The sequence below is a fragment of the Hordeum vulgare genome, chromosome 5H (genome assembly GCF_904849725.1).
Source record: "Hordeum vulgare subsp. vulgare chromosome 5H, MorexV3_pseudomolecules_assembly, whole genome shotgun sequence".
NCBI classification, from domain to species: Eukaryota; Viridiplantae; Streptophyta; class Magnoliopsida; order Poales; family Poaceae; genus Hordeum; species Hordeum vulgare.
Genome location: NC_058522.1, coordinates 66,570,914 through 66,594,114, shown reverse-complemented (window position 1 = coordinate 66,594,114; position 23,201 = coordinate 66,570,914). Strand labels below are relative to the sequence as shown.

Sequence of the window (23,201 nt, the reverse complement as noted above, 5' to 3'; positions counted from 1 at the left end):
GCAGCAAAGTGTCCCAATCCCTTTTGTAGCAAGGGACAAGCCTGGACAAAATCTAATACGAGGAAAACCGGTCCCGAGGAAACATGGGAATTTCTGTCATGTTAGTTTTCATCATGTTCATATGGTTCGCGTTCGTTACTTTGATAGTTTGATATGTGGTGGACCGACGCTTGGGTACTGCCCTTACTTGGACAAGCATCTCACTTATGATTAACCCCTCTCGCAAGCATCCGCAACTACCAAAGAAGAATTAAGACAAAGTCTAACCATAGCATTAAACTAGTGGATCCAAATCAGCCCCTTACGAAGCAACGCATAAACTAGGGTTTAAGCTTCTATCACTCTAGCAACCCATCATCTACTTACTACTTCCCAATGCCTTCCTCTAGGACCAAATAATGGTGAGTGTTATGTAGTCGATGTTAACATAACACCACTAGAGGAAAAACAACATACAACACATCAAAATATCGAACGAATACCGAATTCACATGACTATTATTAGCATGACGTATCCCATGTCCTCAGGAACAAAAGTAACTACTCACAAAGAATAATCATATTCATGACCAGAGAGGTAATGAGTAGCATCAAGGATCTGAACATAATCTCTTCCACCAAGTAATCGAACTAGCATCAACTACAAAGAGTGATCAACACTACTAGCAACCTTACAAGTACCAATCGGAGTCGCGAGACAGAGATTGGTTACAAGTGATGAACTAGGGTTTGGAGATGAGATGGTGCTGATGAAGATGTTGATGGTGATGAGTCCCCTCCGATGAGAGGAGTGTTGGTGATGACAATGGCGATGATTTCCCCCTCCGGGAGGGAAGTTTCCCCGGCAGGATCGTCCTGCCGGAGCTCTAGATTGGTTCTGCTCAAGTTTCGCCTCGTGGCGGCGGCGAATCCACGAAAAAGCCTCCTCCTGCTTTCTTTCCGGATGAAACCATTCATATAGCAGAAGAGGGGGGCCAGAGGGCCAGCTGGGTGCCCACGAGCCCCCTAAGCGCGGCCAGGGTGTGGCCGCGCCTAGCAGGCTTGTGGCCACCTGCTGGCGCCCCTTTGGCACTTCTTCGGCCCAGTTCTTTTTATAAATCCAGAAAAAAATCATCATTGATTTTTACGGCGTTTGGAGTTGCGCAGAATAGGTATCTCAAACTTGCTCCACTTTCAGGCCAGAATTCCAGTTGCCGGCATTCTCCCTCTTCATGTAAACCTTGCAAAATAAGAGAGAAAAGGCATAAGTATTGTACCGTGAAGTGAAATAACAGCCCAAAAGCGATAAATATCAACATGAAAACATGATGCAAAATGGACGTATCACATAGCTGCTTCAGAAGCAGCACGTGAAGGAGTTCATCACCGACCTACGAGTGATTCCAACTGCGTTGGGCCCGATGACTGTGTTCTATGACAACACTAGAGCTATTGCCATTGCAAAGGAGCCCAGGTTTCACAAGAAAACCAAGCACATAAAACACCGCGTCAACTCCATTCGTGGATACATCCATGGTGGAGATATATATATTTGTAAAGTACGTACGGATCTGAATGTCGCAGTTTCATTTACTAAACCTCTTCCACGAGCAAAATATGATCAACACCGGAACTCTATGGGTGTTCGATTCATCACAATGTAACTAGATTATTGACTCTAGTGCAAGTGGGAGACATTTAGAAATATGCCCTAGAGGCAATAATAAAGTGGTTATTATTATATTTCCTAGTCCGTGATAATTGTCTATTACTCATGCTATAATTGTATTATCCGAAAACTGTAATACATGTGTGAGTATACAGATCACAATGTGTCCCTAGTGAGCCTCTAGTTGGCTAGCTCTTTGATCAATAGATGATCATGGTTTCCTGATCATGGACATTAGATGTCACTGATAACGGGATCACATCATTGGGGAATGATGTGATGGACAAGACCCAATCCTAAGCATAGCATTAGATCGTGTTGTTCGTCTGCTAAAGATTTTTTAATGTCAAGTATCATTTCCTTAGACCATGAAATTGTGCAACTACCGGATACCGTAGGAGTGCTTTGGGTGTTTCAAACGTCACAACGTAACAGGGTGATTATAAAGGTGCACTACAAGTATCTCCGAAAGTGTCTGTTGGGTTGTACGAATCGAGACTGGGATTTGTCACTCCGTGTGACGGAGAGGTATCTCTGGGCCCACTCGGTAATCCATCATAATATTGAGCTCAGTGTGACTAAGGATTTAGCCACGGGATGATGCGTTATGGAACGAGTAAAGAGACTTGCCGGTAACGAGATTGAACAAGGTATAGGGATACCGACGATCGAATCTCGGGCAAGTATCATAGCGGTAGACAAAGGGAATTGCATATGGGATTGATTGAATCCCCGACATCATGGTTCATAAGATGAGATCATCATGGAACATGTAGGAACCAACATGGATATCCAGACACCGCTGCTGGTTATTGACCGGAGAGGTGTCTCGGTCATGTCTGCATGCTTCCCGAACCCGTAGGGTGTACACACTTAAGGTTCGATGACTCTAGGGTTATAGGGAAATAGTGTCGTGGTTACTGAAGGTTGTTCGGAGTCCCGGATGAGATCCCGGGCATCACGAGGAGTTCCGGAATGGTCCGGAGGTAAAGATTCATATATAGGAAGTGAGATTGGTCACCTGAAGTGTTTCGGGCGACACCAGTAATGTATCAGGACCACCGGAAGGGTTCCGGGGGTCCATCGGCAAGGGCCATCAGCCCCGAAGGGGTATATGAGCCATAAGGTGGATGGGAACCAACCCATGTGTGGGTTAGTGCACCACCACCAGCAGCCCAAGGCGCAAGAAGAGGGGAGGTGGGCTAACCCTAGGCGTGGTGGGCTAGCCCACCCTAGGGCGCCACTCCCTCCACCCTTGGCCGCCGCCCCAAGGGCCATCTAGGGCTGTCACACCCTTAGGGTGGGAAACCCTAAGGGTGGGCACCCTCCTCCCTCTCCTCCTATATATAGTGAGAGTTTTGGGGCTGATTTGAGACAACTTATATCTCTCTCTCGGTGCAGCCCTACTCCACCTCCTCCTCGTCCTCCATAGTGCTTGGCGAAGCCCTGTCGGAGTATCACGTAGCTCCACCGTCACCACGCCATAGTGTTACCGGAGCTCTCCCTCAACCTCTCCTCCCTCCTTGCTGGATCAAGGCGTCGGAGACGTCACCGGGCTGCACTTGTGTTGAACGCGGAGGCGCCGTCGTTCGACGCATAGATCGGAATCCACCGCGATCTGAATCGCTGCGAGTATGACTCCATCAACCGCGTTGTTAGAGCATATATCTCCATATGTGGTTTTGGTAATTGATGACAATTCCTATGGACTAATGGTTGCCTTAAGTTATATTTATAGGATTTGTCCATAGGCACTTCTTGAAGTCCATCTGTTGGGTTCAAGGAGTTTATATGATGACCAATGTAGTATTCAAGGTATTATACAAAGAATGGTCATAGAGACACAAGGTTGATCAAGATCGTCGGACAAAGAGTAAATCAAGATGATAAACACACAAAGCGTACAAGATGTACCGAGAGGGATCATGTGATACCATGTTGTGGTAAGCATTGTCCAGTACGTATTTGTGTACTAACCCATGGTCTTCTTGAGAGTTCTATGTGGGGTTAGGTGTGTTTCCATGGGCTTGCGTCAAGAGGAATATCTCATACAACACATGGAGGATGATGTCAAGTGATGGAGGATGGTGGCAATGGACTTGTGAAGATATGCTGAAGAGCGGCTCACCCATAGTGTGTATGGGGGAGCAATCAACTAGTCTTCATCAAGCCAACGCAAGCAAGAGGAATATCTCATACAACCCATGGAGGATGACGTCAAGTGATGGAGGATGGTGGCAATGGACTTGTGAAGATATGCTGAAGAGCGGCTCGCCCATAGTGTGTATGGGGGATCAATCAACTAGTCTTCATCAAGCCAACGCAAGCAAGAAAGGTGGTCCATCTTGAGGAAGCCAAGATCATCGTCATCTAGCTCAAGAGGACAAGGTGCAAGGTATAGGTTTGCCCTTGATAGGTTTTCTATTTTAGGATAGATTGTCGTACTGTCAAGGGGGGCTCTCAAGTGAGTAGCTTGATCGTATCGTTCGTTGAGAGCTCAAACCATTTGCATCCTTGCATCATACTTCTTGGTTCTTGTTTGGTATTTATCTTTGTTAGTTTTAGAGCTTATGGTCATCTTCATGACACGCTGGAGTTCATCGAAAACGGAGTCCATATGCATATTCTATGATGTTTTTGATGTTCGGAGTTTTTACCGGTCTTATTCGAAGAAGGGTTCTCACCATTCTCTTATGGGACTTTTCTCACTTGCTTATTACTGATATTTCTATCAAGATTGTGTTATCCCATGTCGTTAGCTTTCCAACAAACTTGGTTTCATTGAATTCGGAGTCTGTATGCAAAAATTAAAATAGTTTTAGTATCGAGCGGTAGTACCGCTCCTGGTGCGAGCGGTAGTACTGCTCCTGTAGCGGTAGTACCGCCCCCGGAGAGGTAGTACCGCCCCCGGAGCGGTACTAATTTTTTACTACCGCTAGGGAGCGGTAGTACCGCTCCGTCGGACTGTTTTTTGCATACTTTTTGGCCTCGGCATGCTTGGTGAACCTACCGAGCGGTAGTACCGCTCTGTGCGGGATGTGAAGCATAACGGTTGGATTTTTCCCCACCTATAAAAGGGGGTCTTCTTCCCCATTGAACCTTATCTCTTTAGCTCGTGTTCTTCCCCCATTGTTGACCTTCTTCGAGCTTGCTAACTCTCAATCCCTCCAATGATTCTTGCTAGTTCTTGAGGGAAAAGAGAGAGGAGATCTAGACCCACATTTCCACCAATCACTTTCTCCTCTAAGTGAGGGGAACCCCTTGGGTCTAGATCTTGGAGTTCTTCGTGTTCTTCTTCGTTCTTCCTCTCATTTTCCTCCCTAGCATTAGTTTCTTTGGTGGGATTTGGGAGAGAATGACCTTGGCACCCCATGTGGCCTTGCCATTGCATTAGTTGCATCGTTTGAGTTTTCCACGGTGATACGTGGAAGTGAAGTTTGAGAAGCCTATTACCTTTGGTACTTAGTACCCTAGATATTGTTCTTCGTGGATGCTTTGGCGTCCTAGAAGCTTGGTGGTGTTTCGGAGCTCAATCATTGTGGTGTAAAGCTCCGGGCAAGCGCCGGGGTCTCCAATTAGGTTGTGGAGATTTCCCCGAGCAATTTGTACGGGTATCGGTGACCGCCCCCAAGGTTTGCCATTTGTACGGGTTCGGTGACCGCCCTCAAGGGTCCCTTAGTGGAATCACGACATCTTTCATTGTGCGAGAGAATGAGGAGATTACGGTGGCCTTAGTGGCATCTTGGGGAGCATTGTGCCTCCACACCGCTCCAATGGAGATTAGCATCCGCAAGGGTGTGAACTTCGGGATACATCATCGTCTCCGCGTGCCTCGGTTATCTCTTACCCGAACCATTTACTTATGCACTTTACTTTGTGATAGCCATATTGTTTATTTTTATATATCTTGCTATCAGTTAGTTGTTTATCTTGCTTAGCATAAGTTTTTGGTGCACATAGGTGAGCCTAGTTGTTGTAGGTTTTGTGCTTGACAAATTAAACGTTAGTTTTATTCCGCATTTGTTCAAGCCTAAACCGTAATTATTTTAAAGCGCCTATTCACCCCCCCCCCCCCCTCTAGGCGACATACATGTCCTTTTAATTGGTATCAGATCTAGGTCTCTCTTTATTAGGTTTAACAACCTAGAGAGTAAGGATGTCGACTAGGGGTTTAGGATTCACTGACACTCTTAGTTTCGATGGCACAAATTTTGATGTTTGGGTAATGCGCATGCTTAATCACTTTCAGGTCTTGGACCCAAATTTAGAGCGAATTGTAGATATGGGTTTTTCTCCTCCAAAGGATTCTCAAAATATATCTTTAGAGGATGAGAAAAACTCTTATCTCAATGCTCAAGCTTCTAATGTGCTTTTTGATGCTTTGAGCAATGTAGTTATATTTCAACTCATGCCATTCCGGGATGCTCATGAGTTGTGGACAAAGCTTCAAGATAAATATGGTATGTCCAAGATTTGTGGGAATGATTGTTCTCCCTCCACCTCCGGTCGTGTGGTCTTATCAACTTCATCTACTTCACATACATGTGGATTGCCACAAGGTAATGATATGGTGAGTAGTGGTGATCATTGCAATGATGATAGTGGGTTTATTGTTGATGATCCCTCATCACTATATTATTGCAATGATTCATCTTTGGGCATTAACCCTTGGAGCACTCTAAATGTTTTACATGCTTGTGTTGATAGTCCTTGCATATCATGTAAAAACTGCTTGACTAAATCTCATGATGATATGCTTCCTATATCTTGTTGCCATGATAAAAATGTATATATTTCCTCGAGTTGTTGTGCTAACAATGTAGAGGAAATTCATCACTCCATGGAACAAGATGTGGCCTTGAATGATGCTTCAAGGGATCCTACATCATCATCTATTGTGACTCACTTTTGCCTTATGGCTAAGGATTCAAAGGTATCTCCTACTTTGAATCCCAATATATCTCATGATGATGATGTTGATGATAATGGGGATGAGAATAATGATGAAGAGAATGATAATATTGCATCCTTAAAAATTAAGGGTGAAATGATTTTTAAATCTCTTTATAAGAATAAACTTGCTTGTTCCAACTTCTTGGAAATCTTGTTTATTGCCACTGAGGGCAAGAAATACATTGAGGAGTTGGAAGCTCATCTCGAGGAGCATGAGGCCACTATTGAGACAATGGAAGGTCATGAGCGTGAATACGCTAACGAGATCGTGGAGCTATCTCAAGCTCTTGAAAATGAACAAACCACCAAGGAATCTCTTGAGGAAACCTTTGCTATAGAATTATCTAGATTAAAGGAATCCCATGATAGAGCTCTTGAGGTGGCTAATGATTTTAGAACTAAAAACGATAAGCTTGAAGTTGCACATGCTAAACTCGTTGAGGACTATGAGCACTTCGAAAATGGCTCAAACGCTATTAAGAGTTCGCTCATCGAACTCACCGAGTCTCATGCTCAACTTCAAGCTTCATATGCTAAAGATCTTTCCAAGTTGCCTTCTCCTCTTATTGTTAATAATGATGCTTGTGCTACTAATTCTACTTCTTGTGAAGCATCCATTTTAAAGGAGAATGTTGAGCTAAGGGCTCAACTCGAGTTGCTATCTAGCAATTATGGGAAATTGGAAAAAAGTCATGTAATGCTCACAAGCTCTCATGATGATCTTCTAGTATCCCATAAAGTGCTAAAATTAGCTCATGAGGCTATTACTGCCAAGGTAACATCGAGTGAGCCTCATGTGGACATTAGCACTACTTCTAGTCAAAAAGCTATATTGCCATGTGCTAGTCCTCGTAATTCATCTACTCACAATGTTGCTACATCTCGTGATGAATTACTTTCCATTCCTTGTTGCTCTAACAATGAAGCTTATACTTCCTCTAGTACTTGTGTTGATACTAACCATGTAGAGGAAATCAAAGAGCTCAAGGCCCAAGTCACTTCCTTGAAGAAAGACTTGGAAAAGAGTCATGAAGGAATGTCCACACTCAACAATATCTTGTGTGGGAAAAAATCCCCAAATTACAAATATGGACTTGGATTCAACTCCAACAAGAAGAATAATTCCAAAAGCTACAAGAAGAAGGGCCAAGAACAAGTCAAGAATTCGGCCAAAATTATTTGCTTCAAGTGCAAAATTGAAGGGCACCATGTTAGATCTTGCCCACTAAAGAAGAAGCCCCAAAGTCACAAGCAACAAGGGAAGAGGCCACAAGTGCACTCACATACTCAAGTACAAGTTGAAGAAAGGCCCCTTCCCAAGAATACCCAAGCCAACACTCCTCATGTTGAGAAATCAATAGGGAAGAAATTAAAGGGTAGATGTTGCTACTTATGTCGTGAGAAGGGTCACTTCGCTTCTTCTTGCACGAGAGGTAATTTATCCAACCCAATCATTATTGATGATATCTATTCACTTGGGAAGGATAAGGTTGGAAATGTGTTTGCCAAGTTTGTTGGTACTCAAAGTGGTGTCAAGAAAAGTACCATTTGGGTTGTCAAGCCTATTGTGACTAACCTCTTAGGACCCAACGTGGTTGGGGACCAACAAGCTCAAACTTGATCAATAGGTGTTTGTGGAGGACATTAGAGACTTGGATACATAATGAATAATTAAGGGGTCTTCATCATTCATATTTTCTCAAGCCAAGTCATTTGGATTATCGAGTTTCTATCTTATATCCAATGTGCCTCCTTACGGTAACTTGTACTTAAACTGTTTACATTGTTAGTTGCTTGCCCCTTTGCATGTTGTGGTTTTGTACCTTGCATGTGTTTGTACATGTTGTGCTTCCAACTTACTTATGTTGAGTAATCGAGTATGTGTATGTTGGTTTGCATATCATGTACATGTGAGTCTTGTATTGAGCCTTTTTGCATCTTGTTTGTATCTTTGTTGGATCTTGTGAGAGATTAATGGATTATCCCATTGTGGGGGAGTGATGTGCTTTGCACACCTCACAATCCTATAAATGTGTATACATGGGGAATACCACTTAGGATTTATATTTCAAGATTATCTAGTTTCTATGTGGTATGGCTTACTCATGAGAAATTCAAATTCTATACGGTCCATTAATTATCTCTTGTTGGTTTTAATTTGCCACTTGTTAATATTGTTGGGTTATCACATTATGGGGGAGTAATATGCTATGTGCATATTACAAGCCTAGAGAATGTGTACATTTGAGGTATTGCCACTTAGTGTTGATATTGTAAATTATCATGTTCCTAGGTGGCATGTTTGCTCTACAAGTGTCATTTGCTTGCGTTTTATGGGTAAAGATGATCTTGGATATATTTGCGATCTATCAATGAGTATCATTTCCAAAATACTTCTTGTCCTTGACAATTGGTATTCCCATCATGTGGTAGGAATTGCTAATCGTCTTTACATTGGATTTTGTGTTTTGTTTGTCTTCCTTGCCTCTTATGGATCTATTTTAACATGTCTAGTGTTTTTATAGATATAGAGAAAGTGATGATCCCATCTTGTGCATTTTGTATTTAAATGCAAATTCTATATAATGCACATCCCTTGGGGGAGCTATCCTATTTTCTTTAGAACACTCTCATTATTCGCCCATCATAAAATCTTTTGATCCCCATCAAGTGTGTGTTGATGGGAGGCAAGTCTTGCTCTTTATGATGCTTTGTGCCATCATGAAAATTTGTCGAGGGTTTGGTTTGTTGGAACCTAGCTCTCTTTTGGAAACTAGATACCTCGTGTTTGTTTTCCTTCAATTGGAATCTTGTTTCCTTTTATTTGGCATGTGTAAATGGATATCTCATTCCTTGAGGTATCTTTTAATTGATATCCTTCAAGTGATAGTTTTTCGTTTGGTATCTTATTATCACTTGATACCTTGTCTTTTGGTGTATTATCAACTTTGTGTTGAGTTGATTCTTGAAAGCCTTGAGCATGCATATTTACTATATATAGCATCTTTTGCTTGCTTTCTTTCTTTGACCCAATATATAAGGGAAACTCCACCTTGTCATAAATTGGCTAAAGTGTGCATGAAATTCAAATTCATATATATGTGCACAAATGTATGTGGAGTTTGTCCTATGTATTGTTGGTTTTCTAACTCTTTGGTCCCAATGAGCTTGGGCACCATTTTGTTTGTTTTGTTGTTCCAGGAACAATTGGAGATGTGTTGGATGCTCGGCTCACCTATAAGGAAGGTGTTGAGACCATGTGGTTATTGGAGCCAAGTTAGGATGATCAACGAACAACTATCTACTACATCAATCCAATGTTGTCTCGGTAACAAGTATCTACTTCATGCATTCATTTCTTGCAAAGGCCCAAACCTGTCTTTTCTTTTCCAGGTTGCATCATGGCATTAATCTCTTGATTCGTTCTTGTAGTACTTGTTTCCTTTCTCAAAGCATCCGAACGATGATGTCTTATTGCTAGTTGGGATGTCTTTGATGTTCGTATGTTGGAAGTTCATATTGTACAATAAGAAAATATTAGGCCATGTGCTATGCTTCCAAGCAAATATCTTATTGATATATTTATGACTTCCTTTTGGATATCTTGTTTGTTCCTTCTTGTAACCATTTCGTCCGTACATCCTTCTTTGTGGATATATATCATCATGATTGTATTCTACTTAGAATCTTTTACACATGAGAGAAGTTACATCTCTAATTGATATCCTCTTTTCTTTCACGTCCACCGTTGCATTTCCTTTTTCAGTTTTTGGTGGCTTCGTGAAAGGATTTGTCTTGAGTGTGTATCTTATTTTCCTACATCTTGATGCATTCCTTGGTCGTGAAGATTATTTTTCCTCATGCTTGTCTTGATGAGGGTTTTGCCATTTCGATTGGTATCCCTCCTCTTGACAATGTTCTTATTTCCTATCTTCACCATGGGTTGTCACAAGCGTTGGTTCTTATTTTGTTTATTAGTAAGCTTGTGAACCCAATTTCTAGAATGTGTGTGTGGGAATGATATGTCTTGCACTTTGTGTCTCATTTCATCAAGACTATGTTGATGAGTAATGCTCATCCTTATCTTAGTCTTCTCAAGTGCTTTGCCACGACTCACGCACATTATTTTGGTTGAGCCTATTCTTAAGTTGCTTCTTTTACATGTTGCTCAACCATTTGTTTTGTACAAGTGATATGCTTATTGTCTCATTTATCTTCTTGCACTCGTTGTGTGTTTTTATTAATTTTGGGGGAGCAACGATCCTATTTTGTGCACTTGTATCAAATACAAAAATCTCTTATTAGTGCACAAATCATGGGGAGCTTCTCTAGTTTTGATAAAACACTCTGTTGTCTTTATCATAATATCTTTTATTCATGTGGTTCGAAGGACCATATGGTTGTTTGTTCCATCTGGTGTCTTTTGATTGCTTGCCTCTATTTTTGTATGTCTTTGTGGCATACGATCCTTTTATTTACAATCTTTGGGTCCTCAATATAGTTTGTTTTCCTCCAACTACTTATCATTGTATTTGTGTATTTCTTTGCACTCATTTGCTGAGAAGTACACACTTTTTGGAGGACCACAAAATATATTGGCTTTCTAAACTTTTCGTCCATTTTGGCAATCGATGCCAATGGGGGAGAAGTTTACAGAGTTTACTTTGGATATGTTTAGAGGGTTTTGCTTTTATTGCGTAAGCATTTACATCTTGCACGCATGCACTATTGCTTTGTATGTGTGCGCTTGGTTATGCTTATTTCCTTATATAAACTCTCTTGAAGTGGTTGTCATCAATTACCAAAATGGGGGAGATTGTTAGAGCATATATCTCCATATGTGGTTTTGGTAATTGATGACAATTCCTATGGACTAATGGTTGTCTTAAGTTATATTTATAGGATTTGTCCATAGGCACTTCTTGAAGTCCATCTGTTGGGTTCAAGGAGTTTACGTGATGACCAATGTAGTATTCAAGGTATTATCCAAAGAATGGTCATAGAGACACAAGGTTGATCAAGATCGTCGGACAAAGAGTAAATCAAGATGATCAACACACAAAGCGTACAAGATGTACCGAGAGTGATCAAGTGATCCCATGGTATGGTAAGCATTGTCCAGTACGTATTTGTGTACTAACCCATGGTCTTCTTGAGAGTTCTATGTGGGGTTAGGTGTGTTTCCATGGGCTTGTGTCAAGAGGAATATCTCATACAACCCATGGAGGATGACGTCAAGTGATGGAGGATGGTGGCAATGGACTTGTGAAGATATGCTGAAGAGCGGCTCACCCATAGTGTGTATGGGGGAGCAATCAACTAGTCTTCATCAAGCCAACGCAAGCAAGAGGAATATCTCATACAACCAATGGAGTATGACGTCAAGTGATGGAGGATGGTGGCAATGGACTTGTGAAGATATGCTGAAGAGTGGCTCACCCATAGTGTGTATGGGGGATCAATCAACTAGTCTTCATCAAGCCAACGCAAGCAAGAAAGGTGGTCCATCTTGAGGAAGCCAGATCATCGTCATCTAGCTCAAGAGGACAAGGTGCAAGGTATAGGTTTGCCCTTGATAGGTTTTCTTTTTTAGGATAGATTGTCGTACTGTCAAGGGGGCTCTCAAGTGAGTAGCTTGATCGTATCGTTCGTTGAGAGCTCAAACCATTTGCATCCTTGCATCATACTTCTTGGTTCTTGTTTGTTATTTCTCTTTGTGAGTTTTAGAGCTTATGGTCATCTTCATGACACGCTCGAGTTCATTGAAAACGGAGTCCATATGCATATTCTATGATGTTTTCGATGTTCGGAGTTTTTACCGGTCTTATTCGAAGAAGGTTTCTCACCATTCTCTTATGGGACTTTTCTCACTTACTTCTTATGGATATTTCTATCAAGATTGTGTTATCCCATGTCGTTAGCTTTTCAACAAACTTGGTTTCGTTGAATTCGGAGTCCGTATGCAAAAGTTACAACAGTTTCAGTATCCAGCGGTAGTACCGCTCCTCGTGCGAGCGGTAGTATCGCTCCTGTAGCGGTAGTACCGCCCCGAGAGAGGTAGTACCGCCCCCAGAGCGGTAGTAATTTTTTACTACCGCTCCAGGAGCGGTAGTACCGCTCCGTCGGACTGTTTTTTGCATACTTTTTGGCCTCGGCATGGTTGGTGAACCTACCGAGCGGTAGTACCGCTCTGTGCGGGCTGTGAAGCATAACGGTTGGATTTTTCCCCACCTATAAAAGGGGGTCTTCTTCCCCATTGAACCTTATCTCTTTAGCTCGTGTTCTTCCCCCATTGTTGACCTTCTTCGAGCTTGCTAACTCTCAATCCCTCCAATGATTCTTGCTAGTTCTTGAGGGAAAAGAGAGAGGAGATCTAGACCCACATTTCCACCAATCACTTTCTCCTCTAAGTGAGGGGAACCCCTTGGGTCTAGATCAAATCACTTTCTCCTCTAAGTGAGGGGAACCCCTTGGGTCTAGATATTGGAGTTCTTCGTGTTCTTCTTCATTCTTCCTCTCATTTTCCTCCCTAGCATTAGTTGCTTTGGTGGGATTTGAGAGAAAAGGACTTGGGCACTCCATGTGCCCTTGCCATTGCATTAGTTGCATCGTTTGAGTTTTCCACGGTGATACGTGGAAGTGAAGTTTGAGAAGCCTATTACCTTTGGTACTTAGTACCCTAGATATTGTTCTTCGTGGATGCTTTGGTGTCCTAGAAGCTTAGTGGTGTCTTGGAGCTCAATCATTATGGTGTAAAGCTCCGGGCAAGCGTCGGGGTCCCCAATTAGGTTGTGGAGATTGCCCTGAGCAATTTGTACGGGTATCGGTGACCGCCCCCAAGGTTTGTCATTTGTACGGCTTCGGTGACTGCCCTCAAGGGTCCCTTAGTGGAATCACGGCATCTTGCATTGTGCGAGAGCATGAGGAGATTACGGTGGCCTTAGTGGCATCTTGGGGAGCATTGTGCCTCCACACCGCTCCAACGGAGATTAGCATCTGCAAGGGTGTGAACTTCGGGATACATCATCGTCTCCGCGTGCCTCGGTTATCTCTTACCCGAACCCTTTACTTATGCACTTTACTTTGTGATAGCCATATTGTTTATTGTCATATATCTTGCTATCACTTAGTTGTTTATCTTGCTTAGCATAAGTTGTTGGTGCACATAGGTGAGCCTAGTTGTTGTAGGTTTTGTGCTTGACAAATTAAACGTTAGTTTTATTCCGCATTTGTTGAAGCCTAAACCGTAATTATTTTAAAGTGCCTATTCACCCCCCTAGGCGACATCCACGTCCTTTCACGCGTGCTAGCAACACTTCCGCTTAGCAATCTTCAAAGGTATGAATATGCTCTACTCCTTTGCTCGTTGATGGTTTCTCCATAGATAAATCCTTGTATGGCGTAGGAATTTTTTTGAAATTACTATGATCCCCAACACCAACCTCATCCGTGCGTCCATGACTTAATCGACATCGAGGGTGCGTTGAGCAATGGGGAAATTGATCCCACACCTTGCCTAATGGCCTAATAGCCGACTTAACACATGGGAGAGGGGTTGTTACGTACTGGCATCGGAGATGAGGTCGATGAAGGGGGCCATGGTTGTGTCAAGGATGAACCGACGATGGCAAATAGGAAGGGAAGCACCAACTCCTGTTGCCGGATAGTGTTGTTTCCACGTCCGCCACCGCTTCATGCGCATAGCTGAGTTGTCGCCGCCGGTGGTGAGGTTAATGGAAGTGACTGTCCTAGAGGCAGCGGTGATCAAGTAAATTGGGGTGAGGCTAGATTTGATGTCGGTCGGACGCGCCCGATCTTGGTCTCCCGCCAACCCCACTAGCTTTCGGGTTGCTGCCTCGCGTGCGAGCTTGCGCCACACTCACCCTGACTCGCTGAAAACTACCAATTCGAGGGTTTTCAGCGAGCTAGGCTCTGTGTTGTTTTAAGGTTCGTGCTGATGCGAGCCAGCCCACCCCGTATTCAACCAAACACACTTTTCTTGGCCCAACTCGTCCTGAGGCCTAATGCATGCAATCAAATACACCCTTAGTGTGCATAGGTCTAGCTTCCCAACAGTGAATGGGTGGCAGGCGCTAGAGTGGCCCACGACGACCGCGAGGGAGGGAGACGGGGATGGGTGGTCGGCGGCGAGGAGCTTGGAACCCCTTGAGGGACTTGGGGGTCGGGGAGGGGAGGGGAAAAGCCCCGTCTTTCGGTTGAAATCTTAAAGCTACAACGAGTCAAAGCTATATGACTAATTTTTCAATCCTAGTAGCAGCTTGCTCCTTAGGAATGAGTGGAATGAGTGTGAGAAGAGAGAAATGTTTTTTTTCGACGTGCAAGGTATGAGCACTGCCGATTTTCATTAAGAGAGGAAAAAAGAGAACAAAGTGGACCTGTATATAAGGGAAACTAGGCCAAAAAACCTTACAACACACGATTAAAACAGAGGACAATCGTGCAACAACCCAACCCTTGCCGACATCGACAACTCAAAACTCCACCACCAACACGCCCACAAACCTGAAGAGGTGTGAGGACTATTCGGCGACGCCTTCAAGAAGCATCGTCGCCGGTATCCTTCGACCCCCATCGAACCAAGGCTTTCGCCCACAGTCATCCACAACAACTCCGTCGGACCTCGGGAAAGTCCAGCCACACCAAACAGCCTACACGACAACCCTAGAACCGACAAACCACGAACTAGTGAAGGGGAGGAACTCTTCAACGACAACTTCAAGAAGCAATGCCACCGGTATCCATCGATCCCCATCGAACCAAGGCTTTCGCCTAGAGCCCTAAGCCTCTCCACCTATACAAGCACCGGGGAAGGAGCTTAGCCACTGCCAACAGAGAGCGATCTCCCGCAGAAGCAGACCAAAGACGTCGGACCCAGGAATCATCGATCGAGCCACACAACACCAAGGAGACGAGCAACCGTCGATGAACAACACAACCTGACCACCACCAACATCCACCAACGAACCGGATCTGAGAAAGGATGGCCCCGCCAGACATACCACCGACAGGACCACCTACACCACGTAGAGGCCACTGCACCAGGGAGACTAGCAGCTCCAACCAGCACCGCACCAGCCGGAGCACACCACAACCTTGACAGAACAAGCCATCGGCCCGACCAAGCAGGCCGCCTCCGATCAGGAAAGGCGGGAGCAGCAGCTCCAAACCTGGCCCCGACCAGCGTGCACCACCACGCACCGGCCAGCAACGGCCGAGCTGCACCACCCCCGTCGCCAGTCCGACCCCACCAAGAGCCCCCACCGCCGCGTCCACCACACGCCACATCCGGGTGAAGCAGCCCCGGATCTGCGCCCTGTCAAGCACGGACGCCGCAGCAAACGCCACCACCACCCAAGGCACGCCGGGCCAGCTCGTCTCGGGGACGCCACCCCGGCCCCTCGCGCGAAAACGCACCAAGGACCACCATGGCCGCCGCACAAGATCGGCCACCCCCGCGGCACCGCGAGAAGAGGGAGCCCCGCCACCACCGTCATGGCGACAGGCTTCGCCCGACCATGTCAGCCGACGGTGGCGAGGGGAGAGGGCAGGGAGGAAGGGGCGCTGGCGGCAGGATCTGGGGCTTCCGCCCGTGTCGCCCCTGGAGGAGCGACGCGGGGGACGGGGCGGGTGTGGTGAGGGGGGGGGGGTTGAAGAGAGAAATTTTGTCTATGGAGGTCCAGCTCTCCTTTGTGCCAATCTCTAAAGAGGAACGATGGTTTCTTTTTCGAATATCCGGTTGTATGATTTATTTATCGTTTTATTAGAGTGTAAGTACGCGCGCTAGCCAAGCAGCGTTTCTTTGGCTAGGCGTGTCTTTATTTTATTCATAATACTATAATCAATTACCTCTAATTAAATGCGCCGGTATCCCGAAAACCTTGCGTGTAGGGGCAGCTTGGGAGCCAAACACCGTCCCAACCGCGTGGACGCCCTAAAACCGCATCCACCCGTCCATCCACCGCCACCAACCGCCCAGATCGACGCGCTCTCTCTGGAAACAAGGAAGAAGACCAGCGCAACCCCGCCTCACCACGCGGCCGCCGCCTCAGCCCCAGCGGAGCCATGCCTTATATTCCGTCCCCCCACGCCACGATCCCGTTCACAATCGAATACAAACCCCGTCTCCTCCTCCTCCTCCCCCCCTCGCCGACGGGAGCCCAGATCTCTTCCTCCGCCGCGCCAGGACGAGCTCAGCCCCCTCGTGAATGGTGGGAACCCACACGACCTCCGCCTCCCCCTCCTCGCCGCAGCAGACGGAGAGGGACTCCTCCGCCTCCTTCCGCTGCTTCGGCGCCTGCATGCAGGGCTGGTACCACCGCTGCATCGGCCTCGACCCCTGAGCGGCCTCCCTCCTTCCCGTCGGCGACCCGACACACATTTTTCGATCCCCCCCGCCCGCGTTATTTTGATCTCCAGTTTTTTCCTTGCCGAGAAAGAATTCAACAGAAAAGAAAAGAGAGGAACAAGCGAATTTTGATTGATAGGTTTCGTTTGGTTTGATTGAATTGTCCGTCGCTATGGCTGTCGCTGTGCCCTCGACGCTGCCGATGAAGCTTAGGAGGGTTGAGCCCCGTGGCAAGGCCGCTGCGGCAGGGGTGGCGCGCGTGCTGGTGACGGTCACCGTGCTCGGGAGCGCCGGGCCGCTCCGCTTCCTGGTCGACGAGGGCGAGTCGGTCAACGGGCTCATCCGCTCCGCGCTCCGATTCTACGCCCGAGAGGGCCGCATGCCGCTGCTCGGCGCCGACGCTGCCAACTTCCTTCTCTACACCGCCAATGGCAGATCCGACGGTAAGCATGGTTTCATCATATAGATTGATAATTTATACTCTATTTCTTGGCGAGCACGTCCCTGAATCCCAAATTCGTTCGTTGCAGCTCTCAAGTCCGATGAGAGGATCAGCTTCAATGGATGCAGGAGCTTCATGCTATGGCAGAAGACTGTCGCCGACAAGAATGGGTCTGAGCCAGTGGTGGCTACCACGGTTAATTCTAGCCCAGGCAGAAAGGGGATCGGCGGCTGGAAATTTGGCCTAAACAAGATCCTTCTCAACTTCAGCTTCAAGGTGTGACCCATCGATGAGTTTGAAACTAATAAATATTTGAAACTAATAAATGCGATTCGGCGAATCGATTGTAATCGGCTGTCAATTTTACTGAATTTGGAAGTCTGTTGCTTCTGCATTGTCTTTTTTTGTTTGTTTGGTTCAGTTGCTGTTCCATCGTCCTCTACATGAATGAATGAATGAATGAGATTATAAGTTTTATTCATGCATTCAGAATTGTTCAGTGTGAAACTTATATGCATTGAAGTTAAATTTACTCTGGTTCGATTCTTATGCTGTGTTTATGTGCATCAAATAGCGGATCGATCAAAGGAATCTGCTGAGGGTAATCGCAAAACTACCCAAGGGAATGAGTTGTTTTGGCCGCACTGCTGTAAACCAAGTGGTTATTTGCAATCTTTGTGATGATTCAGTGCTTCTAATATGCTGCCATTTATGTTCGATACATCTAGATACTGTCATTTGTCACAATTCAGTACGCTGTCATCTGGCGTTTTGTATCTCGTGTCAGGAGATACTTCGTGTAGAATGTCACGCAGCACTCGGTTCTCAAATCATCAATAAGCAATGACATGTGAATTTCCAGAAACCTGAATGTTTATCATACATTTTAGGGTTCCTTTGGAATTTTTCCTATAGGATGTTCTAACCATCCACTCAAATCTCTTCTGCTTCAAATCCTCTAGGATGGAGATGAGCATGACATCTTCTGCATCCGTTTTGAAGGAAAAAAAACTCAAAATCCTGTAGGATTGAGATGAGCATGACATTCAAATCCTATTTTTTATATCTATTCCCGTGTTTCACGAATCACAGAGGCCCTTACCCAAAATGCTGAATGTGTTATGCGTCAAAGGTTGTCGCTTTAGAAAACCACAAATTCAGATAGTGACATGGATCGCAAAAGGTTGTACTGGTTCTTGGCAGGCAGGCTATACAAATCGCTGACCACAACGTGTAGCTGTTGCTGTGTTCATCTTGGCAGGCAGGCTATACAAATCGCTGACCAGAACGTGTAGCTGTTGTTGTGTCGGCTGGATAATGGCCCCTTCTGAACTATGGCTATCATCACCATCTGGACCGTTCGATTGCCTGTCCAAACGAATCCCGACCATTAGATCTTCGGGCGAAATGATCCTGGCCGTTGGATCAGATTTGATCCCAATAGCAATGAATAGTGTTTCTTCTTTCTTACTTCTTTTTTCTTATCTCGCTGACATGTGGAGCGCTCGGTGAGTGGGTCGCTGCTGTCAGTGACCGCCCAGCCCTGCGCGACTGGTGCCGGTTCGTATAGTACTTGGCATGTGTGCTTGTCTGGTGTCCTAGGTACTTAAGTCAGGAGATGTAAGAGCAACTCTAGCAGACTCCCCAAAACACACGGACCCCCGAAATTTCGGGGAGTATGCAGGTTCGACCTATTTTTTGATCAAAACAAAGCCTATACGCATAATTTTTTTTTTTACCATGGCCCGCAAACGCACGCCCCGATCGCTATATCTACGGCTATGCGGCTCGTTTGCGGGTCGAAACCCTATCCCCCGCCGTCGCCGACCCCCCGCGATTCCCCACCCCCTTCTTCACATTTTTCGTCGCCGGCGACCACCTCCCCGCCTCCAGCCGCATGTGGAGCTCCGGACGCTGCTCCGGCAGCAGATCCAGCGGCGGAAGTGACCCGGAGCGCGAGCGACGCGTCCGCTCGGACGGCGCGAGGAAGCGCGGGGCCCGGAGGTGGACCAACCGCGGCATGTCATTGTCGGCGAGCTGCCGGCGAAGTGAGACGGAGGAGTACGACCGCCAACGTGTGTCCTCCTCCGCGAGATGTTCGTACCCCGGAAGCTCCTCCTCCTCTCGCGCAGGCCTTCTCCCCGTGAAGCGGGAGTGGTCAGAGGACGAGGAGGAGCCGGAGGAGTCGGACGAGTTCGACTTCGTCCCCGTCAAGGAAGAGCCCGAGGAGCCTGTTCCACTCGGCCGTCGCGGCGTCGTCGGGCCGGAAGACTACGTCGACGCCGTTGCGGCCGCCATCACCGAACGGAGCGTGCGCGAGGAGGCGTCACGACGGCGTCACGCCGAGGAGCTCGAAGACCTCGAGTGGCGGGAGGCGGTCGCCGCCAACCTCGCCGCCAAGGAGAAGTACGAGGAGTGACGCCGCATCCGCGAGGAGCAGAGGGCGAAGTACATCGACCTCTGCAACTCCCGCGAGGAGGATTGAGCGTCCTTCTCCTCCACGGCGTCGTCCATTTGACGCGACCTCGTCGCCGTCGGATCTGACCCCCTCTAGTACTAGTATTAATGTAGCATGTAGCATGAACTATGTTTGTAGTGTATTGATCATGATCTATGTAGTATGTGATGAACTACTCGCGACAACGAGGTGCAATTTCTTCCGCGAGAGTGCTTTTCAAATTATGCAGTTCTAGATACGGTTTCTGTTCGGCCGCGCTAGTTTTTGACCCGCAAATACAATCTTCGTGAAACCGCAAACGCGTTTTGCGGATCAAATTTTTATGGGTCTGCTAGAGTTGCTCTAACTGAACATTGCATTGCTGATGTGAAGAATAGAATTTCCAATTCCCCTCCTACTCTGCCTCTCTCTATCCCTCTCTGTTTCTTGTTCCTTGGGTTAGCTTCTCAGATCATATAAGGCCTCATGCTGGCAACCATAACGACCAGGGGTTGGTACATGCCATCAATCTAAAAGTTTGAGAGCAATGAGCTTTATGCAATCTATTTTGACGTGCAATTATCAACTGAGCTTAAGATACGCACTACTTGCGCACGTTTTTGTGTTAAATTTTTCCCCATAATAACGATGTACTCCTTATCAATGGAGTAGAATAGAGAAGCCATATTCACTGAAGTCTACATCACACAATCACACATGAAAGTTCGTTAAACTATCGCTTCGTGTGTAGAAGTAAACACTTTTTTTATGCGAGCAGTAAACACATCGCTACATTTGGAGTGCAACTCATGTGTTAGCTACAGGTCTTAAAGAGTATCATTTGTTTTAATCTGGCAAATGATAGATGTTCAGGTACAGAAAAGAAATTTGTATAAACAAATACTCCATCCATTTTAAAATAAGTATTGCAAATTTTATACGTACTAAATTAGTATAAATTTTGTACTAGATTAATACTACGTAATACTTATTTTGGAACGGTTGGAGTATCAGGAACACAAGAAAAACGCCTAGCAGCTGAGGAAAATAAAAAGTCAAGAACCAGAGGTCATAGTCCACGCACCGACATCAGAGGGGCAAAAAAACATGAATAGAGGACAGTAGGTACCAAATCTATACCTACTAATATAAAAAATAGGTATTCTTAGTTTGTTATATATTTCTATAAAGAAATCCATTGCTTTTTTATTTTTGAACCTGCAACCCATTAAAATTGATTTGTCAGTTACTCCCTCCGTCCCAAAAGAACTGTCTTGACTTTGTACTAACTCTAATACAAAGTTATATTAAGCTTTAAGACAGTTATTTTGGGACGGAGGGAGTATTATTTTGGTCCGTCCCGGATGGGCCCGCATACTGTTTCTACGGGTTTTTTTCCTTCTGTTACTTGCATGGGGCCCGATGGATGACGCACTGTTTCTACATTTGTTTTCTTCTGTCACTCCCATGGGCCGAGGTAGGCCTTCGATCGAATTGTAAAAATATATAAGCTGTTTAGGATAAGAACTCTGGATCACTACTTCCGTTCTGATCACAGCAACCAACTGAGCTATAATATGTTTCATGCTAGAATACGGGTCGCTACAGAAATAACCAAGTCACTCGGAAGGCCAAATAAAAGAGGACATGCATTGAAATCAGCTAAAACGTGCAATGTGTTGACCTTGAAGCAATCATGGCGAGAATTGCATCGCGCTCATCATTCATACACTAATTGAAGTCAAACACATCAGGCCGCATCCGCACAAATGCGTTTGCTTACGTGCTGCAGCGCGCGACTGGAGGATGGACGATCGGCGCGTCGTTGCTGATTAAACGCGACCGAGAATGCAAGCAGACACTGGAACGTACGAAAATCGTTGTTCACAAAGAAAACCTACCACCGTGCGAATGTAGGATTATTGACAACTCCCATCCCAGCCGAAAAAGAAGAAGACAAAGGAAACGACATGGAAGGAAGAAGAGAAAGGAAGCGTGCTGCTGCGTACGTGCATGAGCATGCGTGTAGCTGAAATGTCCGTACGATGGTATGAGCTCGAGGATTCCTTCCTGTAGATTCATTCAATGGCAAAGCAAAGAACAAAATAAAAAACATTCAATCGCAAAACAGGATAAAGAGAATTGAAGGGTAATCTTCACATGTCACTATCAAGTCTGAGGCAAGCCATTGCAAAAAGATCTAAACCGTACAAATACGTACTCACGGTGTATGTGACTGATGGGGTCTGCTTCTCAGGTGCCAACGTGACAAGTTTTTTTGTAGTAACCCCCTTGCTATATTCTTAATCACATAAATACCCTTTATTTCACACAAAAAAAAATAGAATTTTTTTCATTCATAACTTTTTAAGACCAAATATTTTTTGTTTTGAAAGTTTTCGTCGAACTTTAAGGAAAAAAAAAAGGCTGGAGCGCGCGCCGAAAGCCATCGTGAGTTGCTGCCATAAAAGGGACAAGATCCTAGACGATTTGACTGACACATGATGGTGTGCACAATCAAGAAAAGGTTACACTAGTATTTTCATCAGCGTCTCAACACCATCGTGAGTTGATGCCATAAAAGAAAAAGGAACAAGTCCCTTAAAAAGAGAGTACACATGAGTACTCCCTCCATCTAAGTCATCTTAAAAAAATCAAATAATCTTCAAACACTAAAGGACAATGCATTAACTTCCACCTCATTTTTTATTTAATATTAATTAGCAAGTTAATATTAACTTCGAACACTAAAGATAATTGAACGATAATCTTTACATGTCACTACCAAGTCTGAGGCAGGCCATTAAAAAAGAACTAAACCACGTATAAATACGTACTGACGGTGTATCTGACTGATGAAGCCTACCTGTCAGGTGCCAATGTGACAAGTTTTTTTGCAGAAAATCTCCTAGCTATATACTTAATCACATAAATACCATTTATTTCACAAGAAAAATCATAGAAGATTTTTCATTCATAACTTTTTAACATCAAATCGATTTTTTTGAAAGTTTTTGTCGAACTTGTAAGGAAAAAAAGTAAAAAAAGGCTGGATCGCGGGGCGGAAGCCATCGTGAGTTGCTGCCATAAAAGGAACAAGTCCCTAGACGATTTGACTGACACATGATGTTGTGCACAATCAAGAAAAAGTTACGCTAGTATTTTCATCACCGTCTCAACACCATCGTGAGGCCGTGTTTCTTTAAAAAGTTCTAGGATTTTTTTTAGTCCCAACTAAAAAGTCTATAGTCCCTATCTGTTTTTTCCAAGGACTAAACATGGACTAGAGATCATTAAATGACATGCAAAAAGACCATGCTACCCCTAGTAATACACTAGATGTTATTAAATGACA

General features: G+C 45.1%; 1 protein-coding gene across 1 annotated transcript; it reads left to right on the top strand.

Annotated features, from left to right (window-relative positions):
• Positions 1–16,714: 16,714 nt before the first annotated feature.
• LOC123394920 (uncharacterized protein At4g22758-like) lies at positions 16,715–17,894 on the top strand. The gene is made up of 2 exons (XM_045089806.1): positions 16,715–17,410; positions 17,498–17,894. The coding sequence occupies exons 1-2, from the start codon at positions 17,140–17,142 to the stop codon at positions 17,689–17,691; spliced, it is 465 nt and encodes a 154-aa protein (XP_044945741.1). The 5' UTR covers positions 16,715–17,139; the 3' UTR covers positions 17,692–17,894.
• Positions 17,895–23,201: the final 5,307 nt, after the last annotated feature.